The sequence below is a fragment of the Lepeophtheirus salmonis genome, chromosome 9 (genome assembly GCF_016086655.4).
Source record: "Lepeophtheirus salmonis chromosome 9, UVic_Lsal_1.4, whole genome shotgun sequence".
NCBI lineage: Eukaryota > Metazoa > Arthropoda > Copepoda > Siphonostomatoida > Caligidae > Lepeophtheirus > Lepeophtheirus salmonis.
The window spans coordinates 5,242,781-5,261,439 of record NC_052139.2 but is presented as its reverse complement, the minus strand read 5'-3'; the positions used below and the strand labels follow the sequence as shown (position 1 = coordinate 5,261,439).

General features: G+C 29.7%; 1 protein-coding gene across 2 annotated transcripts in view; it reads left to right on the top strand.

The window, feature by feature from the left end:
- LOC121124648 (uncharacterized) overlaps window positions 1-18,659 on the top strand; it is a 194,339-nt gene that overhangs the window by 145,229 nt on the left and 30,451 nt on the right. For both annotated transcript variants that reach the window (XM_071891120.1, XM_040719828.2), the window contains one exon: window positions 651-818. In XM_071891120.1, the coding sequence (XP_071747221.1) occupies window positions 651-818 (168 nt within the window). The remainder of the gene's footprint in view (window positions 1-650; window positions 819-18,659) is intronic.

The window sequence follows — 18,659 nt, the reverse complement described above, 5'->3', positions numbered from 1 at the left end:
CAACATACAGCGATTTTGTAACCAAGTAATTATAATAAACTGATTTTTTACCACTATAATTAAATAGATGATATAACTTCTTTGAACTAAATTCTTAAGTTTATGCGAATTTTGGGAATCAAATAAGTGCCCAAACGTTTCGAATAGGTTGTGTGTAATTACCTTACATTTCCTCACAAAGTAAGCAGGAATAATCCATGAAATCATATTGAAAAATAATTCAACAACTTTGAAGCAAAACAGTTTATTAAAATGACTAAACCTCGACTAAAAATTGCTAAGTATACAAATATATCATAAACTAGGGATTTTTAGATAAATAAACATTTGTGTATATTCAAATTGAATGTTTTAGGAGCAAACTAAAATATACATATTGTCGATGAAATGTAGATTTAAAGAAATAAGAAGCATTTTTATAATTATAGTGGTGAATAATATCTAAGTTTACTAAGAAAGGGTTTAAACTAGGCTATGACTATTGAACTTTTTAATGGTCACATTAGTGATCTATGGCTATAATAACAATAATGAATGTGGGTTTCAGCCATCAGGGGAAAATGTTGTTCCATAGTGTTATAGACTCTTAGAGTAAACTTGTTTTTATATTTTTTTAATTGAAGGGTAACGATTATTTTAATTGTTTCCAGGCACGTGGTGGATATTTACGTCGATACGATTTACGAAAAGAATACGACGGAACATATACAACAGTCCTTGGAATGCACTTTGAAGTTCTACGACAACATATGCGAAACAGAGTGCTCAAATTAAAGTGCACATCTACTCTTCTTTCGGTCTATTGGCAAAGTAGTGAGGTATGCAATTATCCTTTGAGAGCAAAAGTTTATTCTAGGTCTTATATATTCAAACTTTATTTAAGGGCATCACCAAAAAATATATATATTTGCAATTCTACTTTAAAACTACTTTTTAGTTAGAATATACTATATATAGAATTAATTTTTCTATAAAACAAACAAATATATTTTATTAAAAAAAAAAAAAAAAACAATATGTCATTCATTCTCAGCAAAGATGAAATCAAAATCACTTTTTCTGATGAGTTGTTTATTTTTTATATTTTTGGAAATATTTTATACATATTTATAATTTGTTAAGAAATAGATACGTATTCAAAGGAAGAGTTATACATCTATGTAATGGATAAGTTGTCATTTTAAAACATTTAAAAATATATGCAATTGAAATATGTTTAAATTATTTTTTTTCTAACTTTTGAATGTTCATATTTCATTAATCATTATTTGATTATTTTTGTTCTTTTGGTGTAAGAAAATGAAACAAAAAAAACTTTTTGTGCCTTATTAAGAAAAGAATAAAAACCTATATTTATATCTCAACCTCTCTTTCAAAAAACAGAAAAAAGGGTACACGATTTGTTGATGTTTAATCAAAAGGGCATGAACAAACTAACAAAACTATCTGCTAGGTGGTGTGATAGTTTAACAACGTAAATATATTAACAAAGTATATTCTTTTTTTGAAATTGAATTTACAAATGTAGTTCGTCAACATAAAAACAATGTAGAAAAAAAAATCAAGATAATGAAATAATCCCAATTATATTTTTTACCTCATATGTATACAGGGTGTCCACGATAAATTGGAACTACTTTAAACTTCATACAGATCCATAATGTGGATATTCGGTGTTAAATCATACTAGTATAAAAGGTTGCGTGAACAATACACTATAATCTGCAGCACCGGTGAGGTGATGCCTCCTTTCTTCTTCAATCCCAAGGAAAGGGGTAACGCGATAAGGTACTGCGAAGTCATGGAGGAGGTCGTCATCGCCTGGATGAAGGATACGGCCGCTGGGAGGGAGTTCATATTCCAACAAGACTCTGCCCCCCGCACACATCGCCATCAGGACCACTAACCTCTTCAACTCCCACGACATCACTTTTTGGGATCGCAACACCTAGTCCTCCAACTCACCCAACCTCAATCCGTGTGATTACTACTGGTAGGGGAAGTTGGAGAGGGAGGTGTGCAAGGCGCTACATTACGAGGGAATGGAATGCTGTCGATTCCGTGGAAGTCGTCAGTGCATGCAAATCCTTTAGGGGCAGGATGGAGAAGATGGTGGCTGCTGAGGGAGGACATGTTGAATAAATTTATTGTTTAATATCATGTCTAACTTTTTCATATTAACAAATACACTCCAAATTCCATTTTTATCAAGCAGGTTGAATTTTAAGATAGCTTGAGATAGTATCGTGGACACCCTGTATACATATATACAGTTGAATTTTCATAGACATATTTAAAGTAACTATAGGTTTTGTATTAATCTTCTTTTTTTTATAATTGTATCTTATTCATTGTTGTCGCTCTTTCCAAGGTTTGTGAAATAATAAACAAATCTAAAAGGAGAGCAGTTGCACCACTTTTAGTTATCGGTTCAAATGCTCAAACATAATTTAATTTACAAGGACTTTAAAAATTTGAAAGTTAATATAGTCAACATTTTTATTTCAAAAACGTAGTTGATCTCTAAATAACTCAATTAAAATGTTTTAGGGCTCACTATTGCGAAACTTCTGAGAAAACGGTCGCCAAAGTTTCATAATTGGAAAATATCCTGTAACTGATATAGAGCAGCTATTTATTCAATGTAGCCGCCGTCTGCGGCCAAACCCCGCTCAATGCGGCTACGAAACCGAGAACAGGCATTTTGGATCTGCGCTGCTTCTATATCACTGAATTTCTCCTTGATGCAGGTGATGAGAGACTGCTTGGTCTTATGGGAGGAACGGTTTGTCATGTTCTCCATGTAGGATCCGACGAAGTAGTCCAACAGGTTCAAATCTGGTGATGGGAGGCCAAGAGGAGAAGGGTACGAACGAAAAAGAAGAAAAAAATCAGAGAAGAACCAGAGTATGTTCGGCGACTTTGGGTTTTTCAAGATGTTCAGGAGCCTGAAGCTTTTGAGCAGCCGCAACCCTTGAATCTTTTCAGTCAGAAGTTGGGCTGTCTGACGCCTGTAGGACTTGCACCTTAAGTCCTCCTTCACACAAGCCCTCACGGTCCACTCGGCCACGCCCAGGTCCCTCGCCATGACTCTCAAAGAACGCTGGGGGTCCTTGTCGATGATGTCCCTGACCTTGTTGATGAAGGTAACGTCCCGGACAATCTTAGTGCTCTTCTTCTTCTTCATGTCAACAACATCCATCGGGTCCGATGACTCCTCCAGCTGCTTCCTGAGACTTCCGACCGTTCTAACTGGCATTGCCAGAAAGACAGAGATGTCAGCATTACTTAATTTCATGTGATCACTATGCATCACTAGCAGCGCACCTACGATCTCTCTCATTGAATATAATGACTTTTCTTGGGCACTTAAAATGATGCTATCGCTACAAATGGTTAACAATAACTGAAGCCTATGATCCAGGAAAAATTTTAAAACCAAAAACAGACGGATCAGATATCAGCTGATGGAGTCATGTCGTCTTTAAAATGCAACAGATTTTTTCCACACACCCTGTAATAGGTTTATAGTAATGTTCTGGATCAATAACCAAAGGACAGTAGATCAATCTTCCAAGGGTGACATATTTTGAATACATTGTACAGGTTTCATCTTATCTAGTGATATACATGTCATTTATTTATTTTGAAAAAAAGGTCATTTGATATATTCACCTCCAGCATCCCCAGGGAATGAAGGAGGAGCATGTGCTGACAAAGTAGTTCATAGGCATGTTGACAATCAGAGAGTCATTGATGGCATGAGATGTTAGATTTCTTGTAGATTCAACGTACCTCCAAATAAAATGAAATTACATATTTCTTTCCAAATGAAATCATAGCAGTGTCCACTCAGCCACTTCCTCAGACTTGACAAGGTGCTGAGTCTTGTTAGAGGGTTCCAATTGGAACACAAGTCACATATGAGAGCTCCAGATTTGAAATATTTATGTTGTGGTGTACCAAAATCATGTTCACGGGGCAATGACGTTCCTTCTCTGTAAATTAAATTAAATTTATATCTAAAGCAGTTGTCGCCATAATGGCCAACACTACCGTTACGTTTGTTGATACAACAACATTTCTGCCATAAAAAAAACACCATCAGACAACTTCCTCATAATAAAACCGCCGGTGCACAGAAGCGCAAATTTTATGTCTAAACGTCTTGTAATCTGCATTATATTTTAAAATTGTGCATGAAATTTTATGAGTGTAGCTCCTATAGTTTTGAAAAACTCCCCAGTGTCATATACGTATTGAATTATAATTGACCTGGAACAATGGTTTTCTTTTTAATGAGAATAATTAACAGAATAATATTATTTAATGGCTATAATCATTAAATAATATCTTCTTATTTCATCCAAAATATTATATTGAAGATCATTTGCTTGATATTATAATTGGAAAACATTTTTCTCCAAAAATGAATGAGACACAATACTAAAAATTGATGAAGCTGTTCATTAATACACCTGCAATTTAGTGTAAGAAGAAAACCCTTTAAAACATCGTCATAATAATACTTTTTATGTAGATGTATTAAAACCCAGGAAAGTATTCACATAAAAACTTAATAGGAACGTAACGGAGAGTTAAATATGTTGTTAATGTATTAAATTATACTTCTAAACAATTGACTGTCAGATATTACATATCTTTATTTAAACAAAACAATATTTCAATATATAATTGGTTAACAAAAAAACGTATCTCTTGGTAATAGGGTATTGTCATAAATACATTTTGAGCTAAAAAAAATTGTGGTTTGATTTTAAATATTATATTATTACTTTCAGACAGGTTTTGCTGTAGAAAAAAAAACAGCCTATTTCCAACAAAAATTAGCTATTTTTTAAATCGATACAATTTTCCACTGTATCTTTTAAATATAGTATTTTTTAAAAGTCTGAATGTCTTATAAGTTAATGCTTCAATTGTGTCTATATTAAAAAATCATTTTTATTTTTACCTAACCTGGTTTTATACTGATTGAGTAATAACAAAATCAAGGATTATAAAAAAAATTGTTTTCTTTTTCACTTTATACAATTTATGTTTCTAATTTAAAAAGGTTTTTGTTACTTTATCGAAACAAATAATATTTTCTTGGAAATTTTGAAATTTGTTTTTTTAGAAAAGACAATTATAGGATGACTTTTTTTTTAAAAATAAAACTTTGAATGACATTTTCTTTGAAAATGTATTTATTGATTACCTTTAATAAATTGTGCAAACTCCTAGACGATGCAATCTGGAATATTGGTTGGGAAACAGTGCCTTAACAAACACTCATTTAATTTTAAAAAGTTTTTGCTTTACCTTAAAAATATAACTTTTTCTCACAGTTCAAGCTATATTTCAATTTATGATCTGATCTTTTAAAATATTTATGCCATACAATTTAAAAGAGTAGTTTTATGCTTACTCAAATTAATGTTATACTGAAGAAGTAAAAAAAAAATATGATCATATTTTTTTGCAGTTTTTAATACTTTCAATGGAAAAAAGTAATCTTGTACAAACTTTGTCTGAAACCATTTGTTTAATTTATGAGAAAGTACATATTTCTACATTTAAAAAGCCCTAGTATAATCAGTAGCAGACTCACATTATAACAACTATAATGTAAGAGTATCACGTAGAAAAAAAAATCTTTTTGAATTAATGGATTTGCTAACATTTATTTGTTCGTAATAAATTGGACTCGAATAAAATAATAAGGTAGTTGGGATAGAACAACAAATACAACACAGATGTGTACTGTCTAATTCATAACAATACAAACTTATCTGTCGCAATGAAAGAAATGTTATATTACATACATTTATAGGATTTGCAAAAAAAATATAAGGAATTACAAAAGAAAAGAAAAAGTAAATGGACTGTAACCTTAAGTCTTTATTGATTTTTGTAAGTATTTGTAATTCATTTTAAATAAGCATTAACATATTTATAAGAAAAAACAAATATGGTTGAGTTAAATTGACAAAAAAACTGTTAATTGCAAATATATGCACTAGTATCGGGTTTCATTATGAGAACGTTATGATTTTTAGCCCTTCGTAGATAAATATTTTTAATTAACTCGGTTTGTGAACCTGGTAAAAAATAAAATCATTAGGCAATGGTGCTTTTCTTTATATAAATTTGTGTAACAGAGCCTGTACTTTTGCGGGTATGTATTTTATTTATGCTTGATATAGGGCGGTATAAAAATAACAAAAATCTTAATTCATAAGACTCTACTTAAAACTGAAAAAAAACTCAATCACTTGGCTCAATATACTAATTTTATGAATACACTCGAAAGAATGTTGGGATGGACAGGTATTGCTTACAGAAGAAACAGGTTCTCTCTTCTGATGTTCTCCCATATATACTACCCAAGGTTAGTAATTTGGTAACCACACTCTTCTTCATCCAAAATAATGAACAGTCTGTTATCTCATTAAGCCCTCTGATTCTCTCCCCGACCGAGGCATAGCAGACAACCCTATCTTTCTTCTTTTTTATTTGATCTACGAATTGATTTTGTTATGATTTGCCCACTAAAAGCATTGTTAGCCTAATGTTTGCTATCATTTTCATATAAAAAAAAAAAAACTATCCATAAGGTCAATTTCTCTTCTCTTAAAAGCATCCCTCTTTAATATTTGTCTTGATTTAGTACAAACACTAGATTTCTATTTTTGATAGAAAATTTTATGAAATTACTTTATGTGAATTTAAGAAATCTAAATAGTACCATCAGTTTTTCATGAGGTTACGTGTATCATATAAAATAATAGCTACAATAATATTATGTGGTACCTACTATTGTAGGTATCCCTCAGTCTTCACATTGAAAAAAAATATTAAAGAAATGAAAGGGAAAAACAAAAGAACGACAGGTAGGCAAAAAAGTTATGTAAATTTACTAAACTTCGATTAAAATAGGCAAAATATAAAATTCAATCCTAGACAGGTATTATCAGGGCCATTAAAGAATGATATATATTCAGGTTTAAAGTTTCAGGACAATACAGAAAAGTATTGTACGTTTCAAGGGATAGGAAGCATTTTTTTAATCTTGGGCATATTCACTTACAGTGGGGTGAAATAACTTAATCTTTAAAAAAACTTCCTTACTTACCAGTTCTAAACCTTTTATTCCCTCTGGATCGGTCTGAAGAAAATTTTTGGTCTTGATTGGTTTTATTTGAAATTCGGTCTACAACGAATTCTATTGATGAATTTTTCATGACTTCATGTCTGTTTTAAAATTGTGAGTATCAACCAACAATAACGTCATATGAAGTTAAATATAATGAATATATTGTTTTTTAAAACTCATAAATCAAGGTATGATCAAGATAAAAAATTCATAAAAAAAAACAATTTTTTTACACGTTTTGAATACAATTAAGTTTCAATCTACGGTCTAAGATCAGGTTCCAGATTCAAAAATCGTGGAAGAAAATATCATGAAAGACCACATGGAAAAATAAATTGGATCTTTGACTGAGTCTTCACAGTGAATAAATATATAAAAAGTTATATATATATATATATGCAACAAACCACGTCAAAGAAAGGAAATTAAGTTCTATAATTGACAATCTACAAAATTTAATGATGATTAATTACCTCTAATTCCATATGGGGGTTTACCCACGCGTTACAAAAAGTTATTTATTATTCATGTAATGTAATGGCATAAAATAAAAGTTGTTTCTTTATTTCATTGTAAAAGAAGGAATATTTGCAAATAAACAGGATTATTATAGGTATAACAAACATCTGTACCAAATTTAATTCTATTTTTAATGAAATATATTTTCATTATTATGTTCTTCTTACGACAAAAATTTAATTGAGATTGGTTAAAAAGGTAAAGGGGGGTTTATCTAAACCTTCGCAAGCAAAGAAAAATAAAACACTACTTTGACTTTATTTCTTAATCAATTTTATTAGAATTTAATACATAAATAGCTGTTTGCATGGAACACACGCTCACAACGTCCCCAGAAACGTCCAATTGTGTAAAGTACGGAATGCCCTCCTTATGCAAACTCTTAAGGATTTTGTAGTGCTGTAGGGATCTTTAATATTGCCCAGGACACAATAAATTACAAATTGTTCCATTCCAGCAAAATAGGTGGTCAATAACTCGTTCTGGCTTATAGCACATTCTCGGAATCAAGAAAACTGACTATTATTTTGCTAGCAGCCAAATACTAAGACGGTCTTACAGGATATGTCGGATCTAAGGGAAGAGTTTTTCTACCAAGTTTTTATAAAGTTTTATACAACATGGTTTTCCTGATTTTTGATAGTGGATTGGAGATTCTTCTCTTTCGATTGACACCTGTTAGGGAATAGTTCCTCCAGGAACTTCTCCCATAGCAACACTTTAGTAAGCTATAGATCATGTTGGTATCCCTCTTAACTTGATCTTATATGAAAATGGAGAAGTCAAGGAGTGAAAATAATTTAAGGAGGTAAGTGCTTAAACAGAGGTTCTCAAATGATTGGATATTGGCCTATTGAAGTTCCCATTAAGGAGATCCCTTTATAATTCTTCATTTAATCATTCTTTAAGAGTAATGAACTTAATTTTATCTGGCAACATGGATTTAGTCCAAATATGTTATGCGTTTCGAATTTAATTTATTTCTGGGATGTTGTTGTGAGATTTCGTAGCTTTAATCTTGAGTACGTTGGCATACGCCTTGATACCGTACCACACAAGGAACTTTTCTTTAAATTTTCCAATATCCTGTTTGACGAATTGGATATTGAGTCTAGTGTTCAATTCACTGTCTCTGAGCCTTGTGACGTTACTTCATCTGTTCTGCAAGGCAGTTTACTTAAACCTACGCTCTTTGACGTTTACTTAAACGATTTAGGTATCATAACTTCCTTATTTATAAGGCTTGAAAATAAGAATGTAGAAGTAATAGCGGGGTGCCCGTAGTTTCATTCTAAAGGAAAGATTCTAAAGTTTCCTTGAGACTAAAATTAACTACTGTAATATATCGGAATTGTGAGGAACGTGATTTTGCCGTTGCTAATATTTATTGCCAAAATGATTTGACAGAATATTTTATGAAATTTAAATCTCAAAAATAATGAACAAACTAATTTAAAATCAGGTCCAGCTTTATAAACAAATGATATACTATTCTGTATTCCTATTTTCATCAATTTATAATATTGCAAATTATGGTAGTTCATTTCTATTTTGTAAGTCTATTTCAATCAAAAAATAGGTTTAAGATAAAAACACATCTTTAAAATTGATATAAGTTCTGGAGAAAAGTAAACTAATTTTGAGATCCGGTCTTGAGAGTTATGATAAAAAATCCTGCCTAAGTATGGGCCGAGTGATACCCTTACATATGCAAAATATGTTGCAAATGTTTCATTTTCATAAGGGTTGTTCATTTTTTTTATTATTCTTGATCAAGTAGTTGCTTGTCTATTTAAATTTTTTATTTTTTTTAAATCAAAATTGAGGTGCTAAAACATTTAAATATTCTACTTTTGACTGCATTTTTACACTCCTCACACTTCAAAAAAGTTCACTACAAAATTTTAAGAGGTAAGCTCTCTTTAAATAAAAAAATATTCAAAAATAGTAGCGTCCAATAATAAGACATTAAAGCGACGTTGACAATTTTGGTCAAAAAAGTATTTGGACAAGTATCTATATCTCATAAAATACTCAAAATTATTAGTTGAAATTTAACAAACTTAATGAACTCGTAAAATAGAGTTATATGCCAAAAAATTTCAAATTTGAGAGGGTTGGGTTACATGCCTTGGTTGATTTGACATAGAATGACCCCATCCACAGTTATAAAATAAGCTGTGTAGCAAATTAATTGTATGATATTTTTGCATCAAATGATTGTCCTTCTCAAACAAAACTTTATTTGTATTATTATTTTAAACAGAAATATAACTTTTTTGATTAATAAAACTTGTTTTGTTATTCTTATGAAAAAAGGAAGTAATGTTGCTAAATCCTTTCTTTTTGTGTAGAAAAAATGAACAAACGGAATTATAAGGCATAAAATACATACAAAAGGAATATTAAACCAGATTAATTATGACCATAAAACATAAGATACAGGCTAATTATCCAATCAAAAAAATAAAATTGCAGACATTTCTTGTCGTTATACGATTTGTTTGTAAAACAAATGCGATCCGAACTTCTGGAAATCAATTTCTTAGAGATTTAAATGTATAGAAAGATCTTTAAATTTTTGTACATTGAAGTTATTAATATTATCATTCTATGGACACACAATCAACATATATATAGGGAAAATGGCCAGTCTTTAATAACGTCATAATTTTGGTAAAATAATTCTGACATTTGGGTTTTTGTAGCTCTTGTCTCAATACACTTTGTTATAAAGTGTTTAGGCTTTTGTATAGAAGAACCACATGCAGGCCAATTTATAACTCTATAAAATTCATCATTTACAGCAGCTCTAAAATCATTTTAATTATATAAATTAATAATTTATCAAAATTATGATACTTTCACATTTAAATAAAATTTATATATTTATTTAAATAACCAAAAACATAATTTGTAAACAGATAAGAATTGAATGGAAACTCAATAAAATGCATATTGAGTGAGCTATTTATAAGTATACTCATCGTGAATTACACATATCAATGCATCCATGCCCTTTTCTTTGAATATCACTTTTTCCCTGTTCTGTAATGGTACTTCAAGGTTTGGTATTAATCACAATCAAGGCTAAAATTTCTGAGATCTTAAACAATTTCTATAAAGCAGCACGAATATAATTTCCAAATTTGATTTCTGTCCCATCTCCATGGCTTCTCTTCATGTAGGAGATTTTATCCTACGATAAGCGACCGGAGGAAATGAAAATAATTTTACACCCTTATCAGACGCTTCCTCGTAGTACAGGTATAAAATCCCTACAAGGTGTACACATAGGTATGAGCGGAAAAAAGAAGTAACAAATGTCTGGATTAACGTTTTTTTCTTTCTTCTTGACACAAGGAAACACATTCTATTGTTCTGAGATCAAATCAAATCTATTTGTTTAATTTTAGTTGTGTAATTTTACTTCATCCGAATATGTACCTATGAGCCATAAATAGAATAGGGATATGATAGGAAAATATAATTATACCCTATTATCTCTGCATATTTCGTCTACTTAAGATCAATCTCAATTGTTATTTATTATTCTTGAAATATCATTTATTCTAATGCAAAAAACAAAACTGACAAAAAAGAACCTTGATACATCCATTCAAAGATATAATTTTTCTTTGTATAGATGAGATACTTCAACCTGTCATATTCATCTCATTTACAAAAAAAACAGATATAGTCAATTTAGAATCAGGATTTTTTCACATAAAAAATAATAGAAAACGGATCAATCCTTCCTCAACTATGAACTTTACCCCCTAACGTTACCTATGTTATACAAAAATTCCAAAGAAATATACTGGAAGCTATAATAACTTAAGCACAGCTCATTTGATATTTACAAAAGTCACATGAGAATTTGCAAGCTCTGTTCGAGCTTAGAAGCAAATTTTTCTCATATTTTTTTGTCGAACTCCGATTATGTAGAGTACTTAGGCGGTTGAAATCTGGGGTTATATCCTGGACCAAGTGTAAGAGTGTTATTACTTTGAGTAGACCAAACTGATTATGTCCTATAAAGAAGTTCAGTTTGGACCGGTTTCAAAGAAAAATTCGATCTATATCTGTCCTACAAAAAAAAATAGTCTGAATCCGTATCATTTAAAATGCAGTCTAGATCAAGTTGACTGTGAATGAAGTGTTTCATAATTGTAATCATTGCCAAATTAACGTCATATGTAGTTAAATGGATTGCATACAACATACTTTCATGACTTAAAAATCAAGATGGGGGAGAAACTTGGCCCATAGTGTGCGATTGAAAAATCTGTTCTTTATATTAAGAACCAACAAATTATTCCACGATTTTAAAAAGATTAAATTTTGGTCTACGGTCTGATATTAAAGTCTATATCAAAATATCGGAGTAGGAAAAATCACTCTACCGAAAGAAAAGTACGGTATCAGATCAAATCGCAACACTAATTTTTGGCAACAAGTAAATCAGTCTTATACTTGGAACTCTAAATTGATCAAAAGTCTCATTTAGTCAAATTCAGTCCCCTTTTTTTTACTTCTTATTACTTTGATATTCGGTTAAGCGGTCACATAGCAATATAATGATAAGACTTTATGTTTTGGGGCGTTCAAACGTTAGTGTTTGAAAGGAACATAACAGAAGGTTGAACCCAGTCCCCGTTCATAACTTTTACACTACAAGTTCCATATTTTAAATTTAGATAACTGAGTCTGCCCATTCTCCCACTCAACCAATTACTATTTCCGAGGTACAAACAATAGTGCATAATTACTACAAATTAATTATACTTGACAAAAGAGCACTTATAAAAAATATGAATTATATTATTAAAATTTGTGCATTCACAATTAAATGAACTCTAATTGGAGAATAGTTTCACGTAACCTGTGGCTGTCAATGTAAATTATTTAATTGCTTTATACTCTAACGAGTGTATGTAGTTATGTGTATATTTTGTTTTTATTTGAATACAATTGTAAATAATAGAACTATGCACTCTGAACTAAACCTTCTATAAATGTCCTATAAAAAAATCTAATTTACAATATTCATACAAAAGGTATACTTTATGTTTATGATCATTGCAAATTTTTAGCAAACAAAGTATTTATATAATACATAGAAAAGGAAAAACATTTTTTATTTTGTATATTTCAATAAAAATTATGACCCTATAGGTATATTCGGGCTGTTGTTTTTTGCTCCTGTTATTTATTTGTTCATTTCACTTTAATTATTTTGAAATTAAGTTGAAATACTCACAAAAAAAATAATCAAAGTGCATAGACCTCAAAAAGTGATTTAATTTCTATGGATATTTTTTTTTTCCTCAAAGAATCCATAAATATTATTTTTTATATTTGTAGTGTGTCATCATGAAAACAATCTTTCACAAAAAATGAGGAAATCCCTATTTATTTATTTTTAATTTATATAACACATGGTCTGAAAAGTTCACAATTGTTTTGTTTTTTAATTTTTATTCTTTTTATGGAGTGCAGACATGTCTTTTGAAGCTTGGTACAATCTGAAAATTAGGTGATTTAAAAAAATAAAAAAAAATAGTGATATCTATTTGTGAAGCTGTGGACTTTTTTACATACACCCCAATATTAAATAGACATACTTGAGTCAACAATAGGTCTTTTATTCAAGTTTGTGGGAGGATTTTAAGATACCAAGAATTTTAACTCTGCATAATATTAAATAAAAAATAAAAGTATTTATTTTTACTTGGTCGACGCATTACTCAAGAGTTTATTTTGAAGGGAGATAATTGTTTAATTCAAAATTATGACTCCCAGGAGAAGGCAAATATATTGTAAAGTATAAAAATTAAATTACATAAGAAAATAAGTCTTGTATTCTTTGATGTTGATCTAGATCAATTTTTAATCATTTCTATTCATTTGTAGCATTTAATTCAATTTTGAAATTAGGTAGTTATAAATTAGACTCTCACCAGTTGGTTATGATTTAAAAGAATATATTGTTTTTAAAGGAAATATCCTACTGTTAAGGAGATTTTAGAGACAGTTTCAAAGATATTTCATTTTATATGGCAAGAGCGTAGAATAGAATTAAAAACTAATATGTGAACATGACATTTCCTGAGAGTGTTTTTAAATATAAGTAACATATAGAGGATTTATAACTCGGATGTAATAACGGCTTTTTATGGAGGGAGACCTGATGAAGTAAATGGTGGTGCCACATATTTAAGTGGTTAATAATGCTTCTGCTGTTCAAACCAGTCAACTCATGAAAGCTAGAACAAATGTGTATCTGCTTTGTTTATAATTCAAGTATTATTGACCAGGTCCCCATCTATTTTTGAAAGAAACAGTAAAATTTTGAAAAGCTACAGTATCTGCCCCCTTTATCAGGCTACCCCTCAGTTAATATACTTAAAGGTTCAAGGCAAAGGCAAAATTAGGGTGTTTTAACTGAAATATTGGATAACATCACTATTAGTCCTATTGCTATCGCAAAATTTAACAAATTTTAAAAGTAATTATGATACTTTTTCTTGAAGTTTGGTTCATTTAATAGAAATGAACCTATCTGAATATATTAATATAATATATTCAGGATCAAAATCAATAGTTTAATAACAAATATTTCTTTACATCTGATATATCTTTTTATATTTTATGATACTTAACTTAGATTAATTAATTAAACGGCTTCTATCGGTGCCCTAGGGATCTTTTGAGATTTTTTAAAATATATTTCTCTTATTTAAGTCATAAATAGAGAAACTATATCACTGACTTTTTTGTAACAGTCCTAAATAATTTTTTTAATGAATTAAGGGAAGAAATAAAAATTTATTTAAACATTTTAGGAGTAACAACTTTTTATGCAAATATCTTTTTAAATTACTGTAGCTTCTTATAAATTAACTTCCCAGATAGTATCCAGATATATTTTTAGCGAAGGGGTAATATGTGCATTGATACCTGTTGAAAACCCCACTTCCCTCCTGTCTGCTAATTTAAAAAAATTGTGTCCGAGAGAACTTCGATTTTTTTTTTCTAATTTCTTGCATCAGAAAATAAAAACTAAATTATAAAACTGAAATTGATTCATACTAATTTAAGAGACTTATACTGACCATGATATGGTCTTTTTATCATGACGATTAATTTTGGTGTCTATAAGTGCAATCTGAATTGCCGCAAAGAATATACAATAAGAATGTATCAATTCATCGGAATCAGCAAAGAATCAGCCTTTTTTAAAGTATCAGTTATCGGAGTGGGCTGAATAATCCTGGCTTCACCGATAACTGTGCTATCTTATTTACATATTCTTACATTTATCTAATTAAGCAAGAAAAAAACAATTTTATTAATATTCAAATGGTTCAACAATAAAAAGAAGTGACGATCATAGTATAGACTAGTCTAGATTTAAGAATAGGCTAAAACTATTTTTTGTTTAATTTTTATTTTAAAGTATAATAAGTACAATAAAAATAGACCTCATTAATAAAATTCAGATTTATCCATTTAAAAGGAATAACCTCGCAATATATATGCGCCAACCAGGAATAAATTGACTTCTCAATATTGAAAGACACTAACTTTTAAAATAATATTAATTCCAAAATATTTACAATTATTTTATAATATTAATAAATGATTTAATATCTTTTCTTGTCGAGCCCTAATTAATAGAAAATGAAACATAAACAAATGTAAATCATTTTGTTATTTTTCTATGTATTTTAATAGTACATAATTATAGATTTCTACTTAATATGAATAATTTAATGATACAAATTGATGATAATTCTATAAAGAATACGTTATAATTTGCCGTCAAATTTTAGAAAAATCAATTTAGTCTGTTTTTGTATTCGTGAGCTCCGTTTGTATATTACATTAAGTAAACATTGAATTCTTTTTTTCTTGTCATAGTGCATTTCCCATGTTTTTTTACTGCATTAAAAATAATACGAAATAAAAAGTTAGGCTGTTTTACATAAATATATTATGTAGGAAAAAAACTATAATCAAATTTGATAAATTTTATTGAAAAACTCTGCAATGTTCAAATATACGCTTTACTTTTTGGGGGATTGGCGTTTCCTTTCTATGATTTTTTTTATTCAGTGTCTCCACCCGTTTGTAACTTTATTAGACAAATTAATATGTTCTTTGTCTAATCAAATTGATCTCAATAGAGTTGTTTGACATACTTTCTTGTGTCATTCTGAAGAGGGGGATCAACAACAGTTTTAGCACAAATGACTCATTGGAATTATGATTTTTAAAAGATATTTAAAGAAAAACAATTTTTAAATATTTTGGTGAAGCCTCACATTTTATCAAACCTGGTGTTTCTAAGTAATGGTCCATTTTTCATATTTCAAACTTTAACTGTGGAATGAACTAAACGTTGGATGAAAGTGCCAACCCAAGGTGTGTCAAAGACTCAGCTGTTGTGCTACACCAGGAATTATGTGAGTGATAACCTTCATTATTACTTACTCCAACAATCTTTTTGCCTTGATTTGTTAGTTAATTTGGTTTTATTTCGAGCAGGATTACGGAAGAAGTTACAAATTAATTTTGAGAAAACTTAGTGAAAAGGTTAAATAACATATTATATTAATAGTAACAGCTCTATATATTATCTGAAGTCAATATCATAAAAAATGTTAAAAGCGCAAAATCGACCTTGGAACAAATTGTGTACATTCTTTTAAAAATAGTTGACTATTTCTTTACATTTTTAGCTAGACTTAAACTCTTTCCAGTTATATATATTTTTTTATCTCAAAATAATTTTTTTCTTACTTCTGGCTCTATTGAAAAAAGAAAAAACGAAACAAGTTTGATACCCTTAGTCCACGTAAACCCTCATACATATTAAAAAAAGTTGTGCTCAACATCGGAACTCTGAAGGGAAAAAAATATTAAGGAAAGCTATACCTCTTAAAATAATTTGATAGGCAGAATCAGGGAAATCAGGGTAACTCACATCCCAACCCTAGAGTATAAGAATAAGAAAGAATGTGATGTCAGTCTGAAATTTTGTATTATTTAACCAGTGATTGAAAATTGAAATGTAGCCTTTTGAAAAAAAATAAAATACATATAAAATCTGTAAAAACGAGTGAAAATAAATTGATCATTTGAATATTAACTCCATAATATATATCAACACACTCCAGGAGAAATGAATCTAAAAAGAAAAAACTTTCATGGGTGAAAGGGAAGATGTATTTTTAATTAAAAAAAGAACAGGTTCCAAATTTTTGTCCATCTACCTGAAATTATTTTTTTAAATGGTACTTCAACAATGAAGTGGTATTTCTCTTTTTATGATGGTGATACTAAAACTTGTATGGAATGATTTTGTTTACTTATTTGCTTTCTTCATATAGCCCTATTACATTGTCCGTGTCGACTTTTAGTTGACTATAAATTTTCAACCTTAGTCAAGTTAACTTCTATCCAAAACAGTGTTACAATTTCATTGCAACCCAGAATTTAAAAAGAAGAAGAAATTTCCTATTTATACCTTTTGAAAATTCATCTTAGTATTTTATAAATAAATAAACGAGACTATTGTATCCAAACAAAAAAAATTTTTAGTACAAAATTTGGATGCCATACTTTTTAGATAGTTGAGTTTTAGAAAATATTGTCAAATGAAAACCCTCTATTACTGTAAGTTTTTATAGCATAATTAAAGATTCATTAAGTCACATTACTATTTCATTTTGAGACATTTTTATATAAATGGTGTATAACTACTTAAGGTTTATGCTTTAAAAAGTGCAATTTCCACTTATTAAAGAAGGTTAAACCTTTTTTTTTTGTCATGAAAATAATATAAATTGTTTATTTCGTCTAATAAAACAGCTGAGTTTGTGCATTTTTTATATATTTTTACTCCAAGTAATAAACATATGTATATAATAGGCTGGTAAAAAGTAATTACGTATTTTTTGTATTATTTCAATGCTTTATAAGAAGGGAAACAATCATCCAATTTAAGCCAAGTTTGCACTGTTCTGTTCGATAACTTGTTGCCAACGAGAATCCAACTTCATAATGCCCTTTTTGTAGACCCCCTTGTCACTATTGACAAAAAGCTCGGACAACAGATTTTCACAGGCCTCAATTAAGGCCAAATTTGTATCTCCAAGTACATTTGCTATAGACAGGAACAGGTTGTATTCACATAGTGCTAGGTCCGGACTGTAGGGTGGATGCATAAGAAGTTCCCATCTGAACATGTCTGCGCCCTTGCGTTGTCTTGATCAAGTTCTCTTATCTCTTATTTACCAATGTTGGTGCTTCTGTTCGATTGCCAGCTTCAAACGGTCGAACTTTTCACAGAAGAGGGAGGAATTGAGCAGATTTTTTTTGCTCAAACCACTGTTGCACCACACAGTCCATAACAGTATCAACCCTTTGTAGATCGTTAATTTTAATGGTCGCTTTCGACGCGTTTTTCCCTTTCAGTTATTAAAAATGTAAAATATTGGAAATTTCTTCCTTTAAGACCTCTATACTCGACGCATGATAATTCACGACTGAACGGACCATTCGCAATACTGTCAGAAAAGCATTTGTATTATACATTCACACCTTTACAACGTTTTATCCTATATTAGGATGTGACCCATAATCAACAAGATATACTTAGTTCAATAAAGGGGTGGGAAATATGAAATTACCTGTTCCTCGACCTAATACTTATTATACAACTAGATATTGCGTGAAGTACCAAGAACCAAGAGTTTTTTAAATAATATGTTGAAGAAAGCATTTTGTCAAAACAAATAAATGTTATAAGATAATAAAGCGTCCCACAAAAGTAATTAAAATGTAAAATAGAAAGTTATTTGTTTTCGGAAGTAACGTCTATAAATATATAAATGAAATATAATTATTGTTTTTTTATTATAGTATCATTTGTCAATGATAAATCTACACAAATGGTGATTGATGTTATACA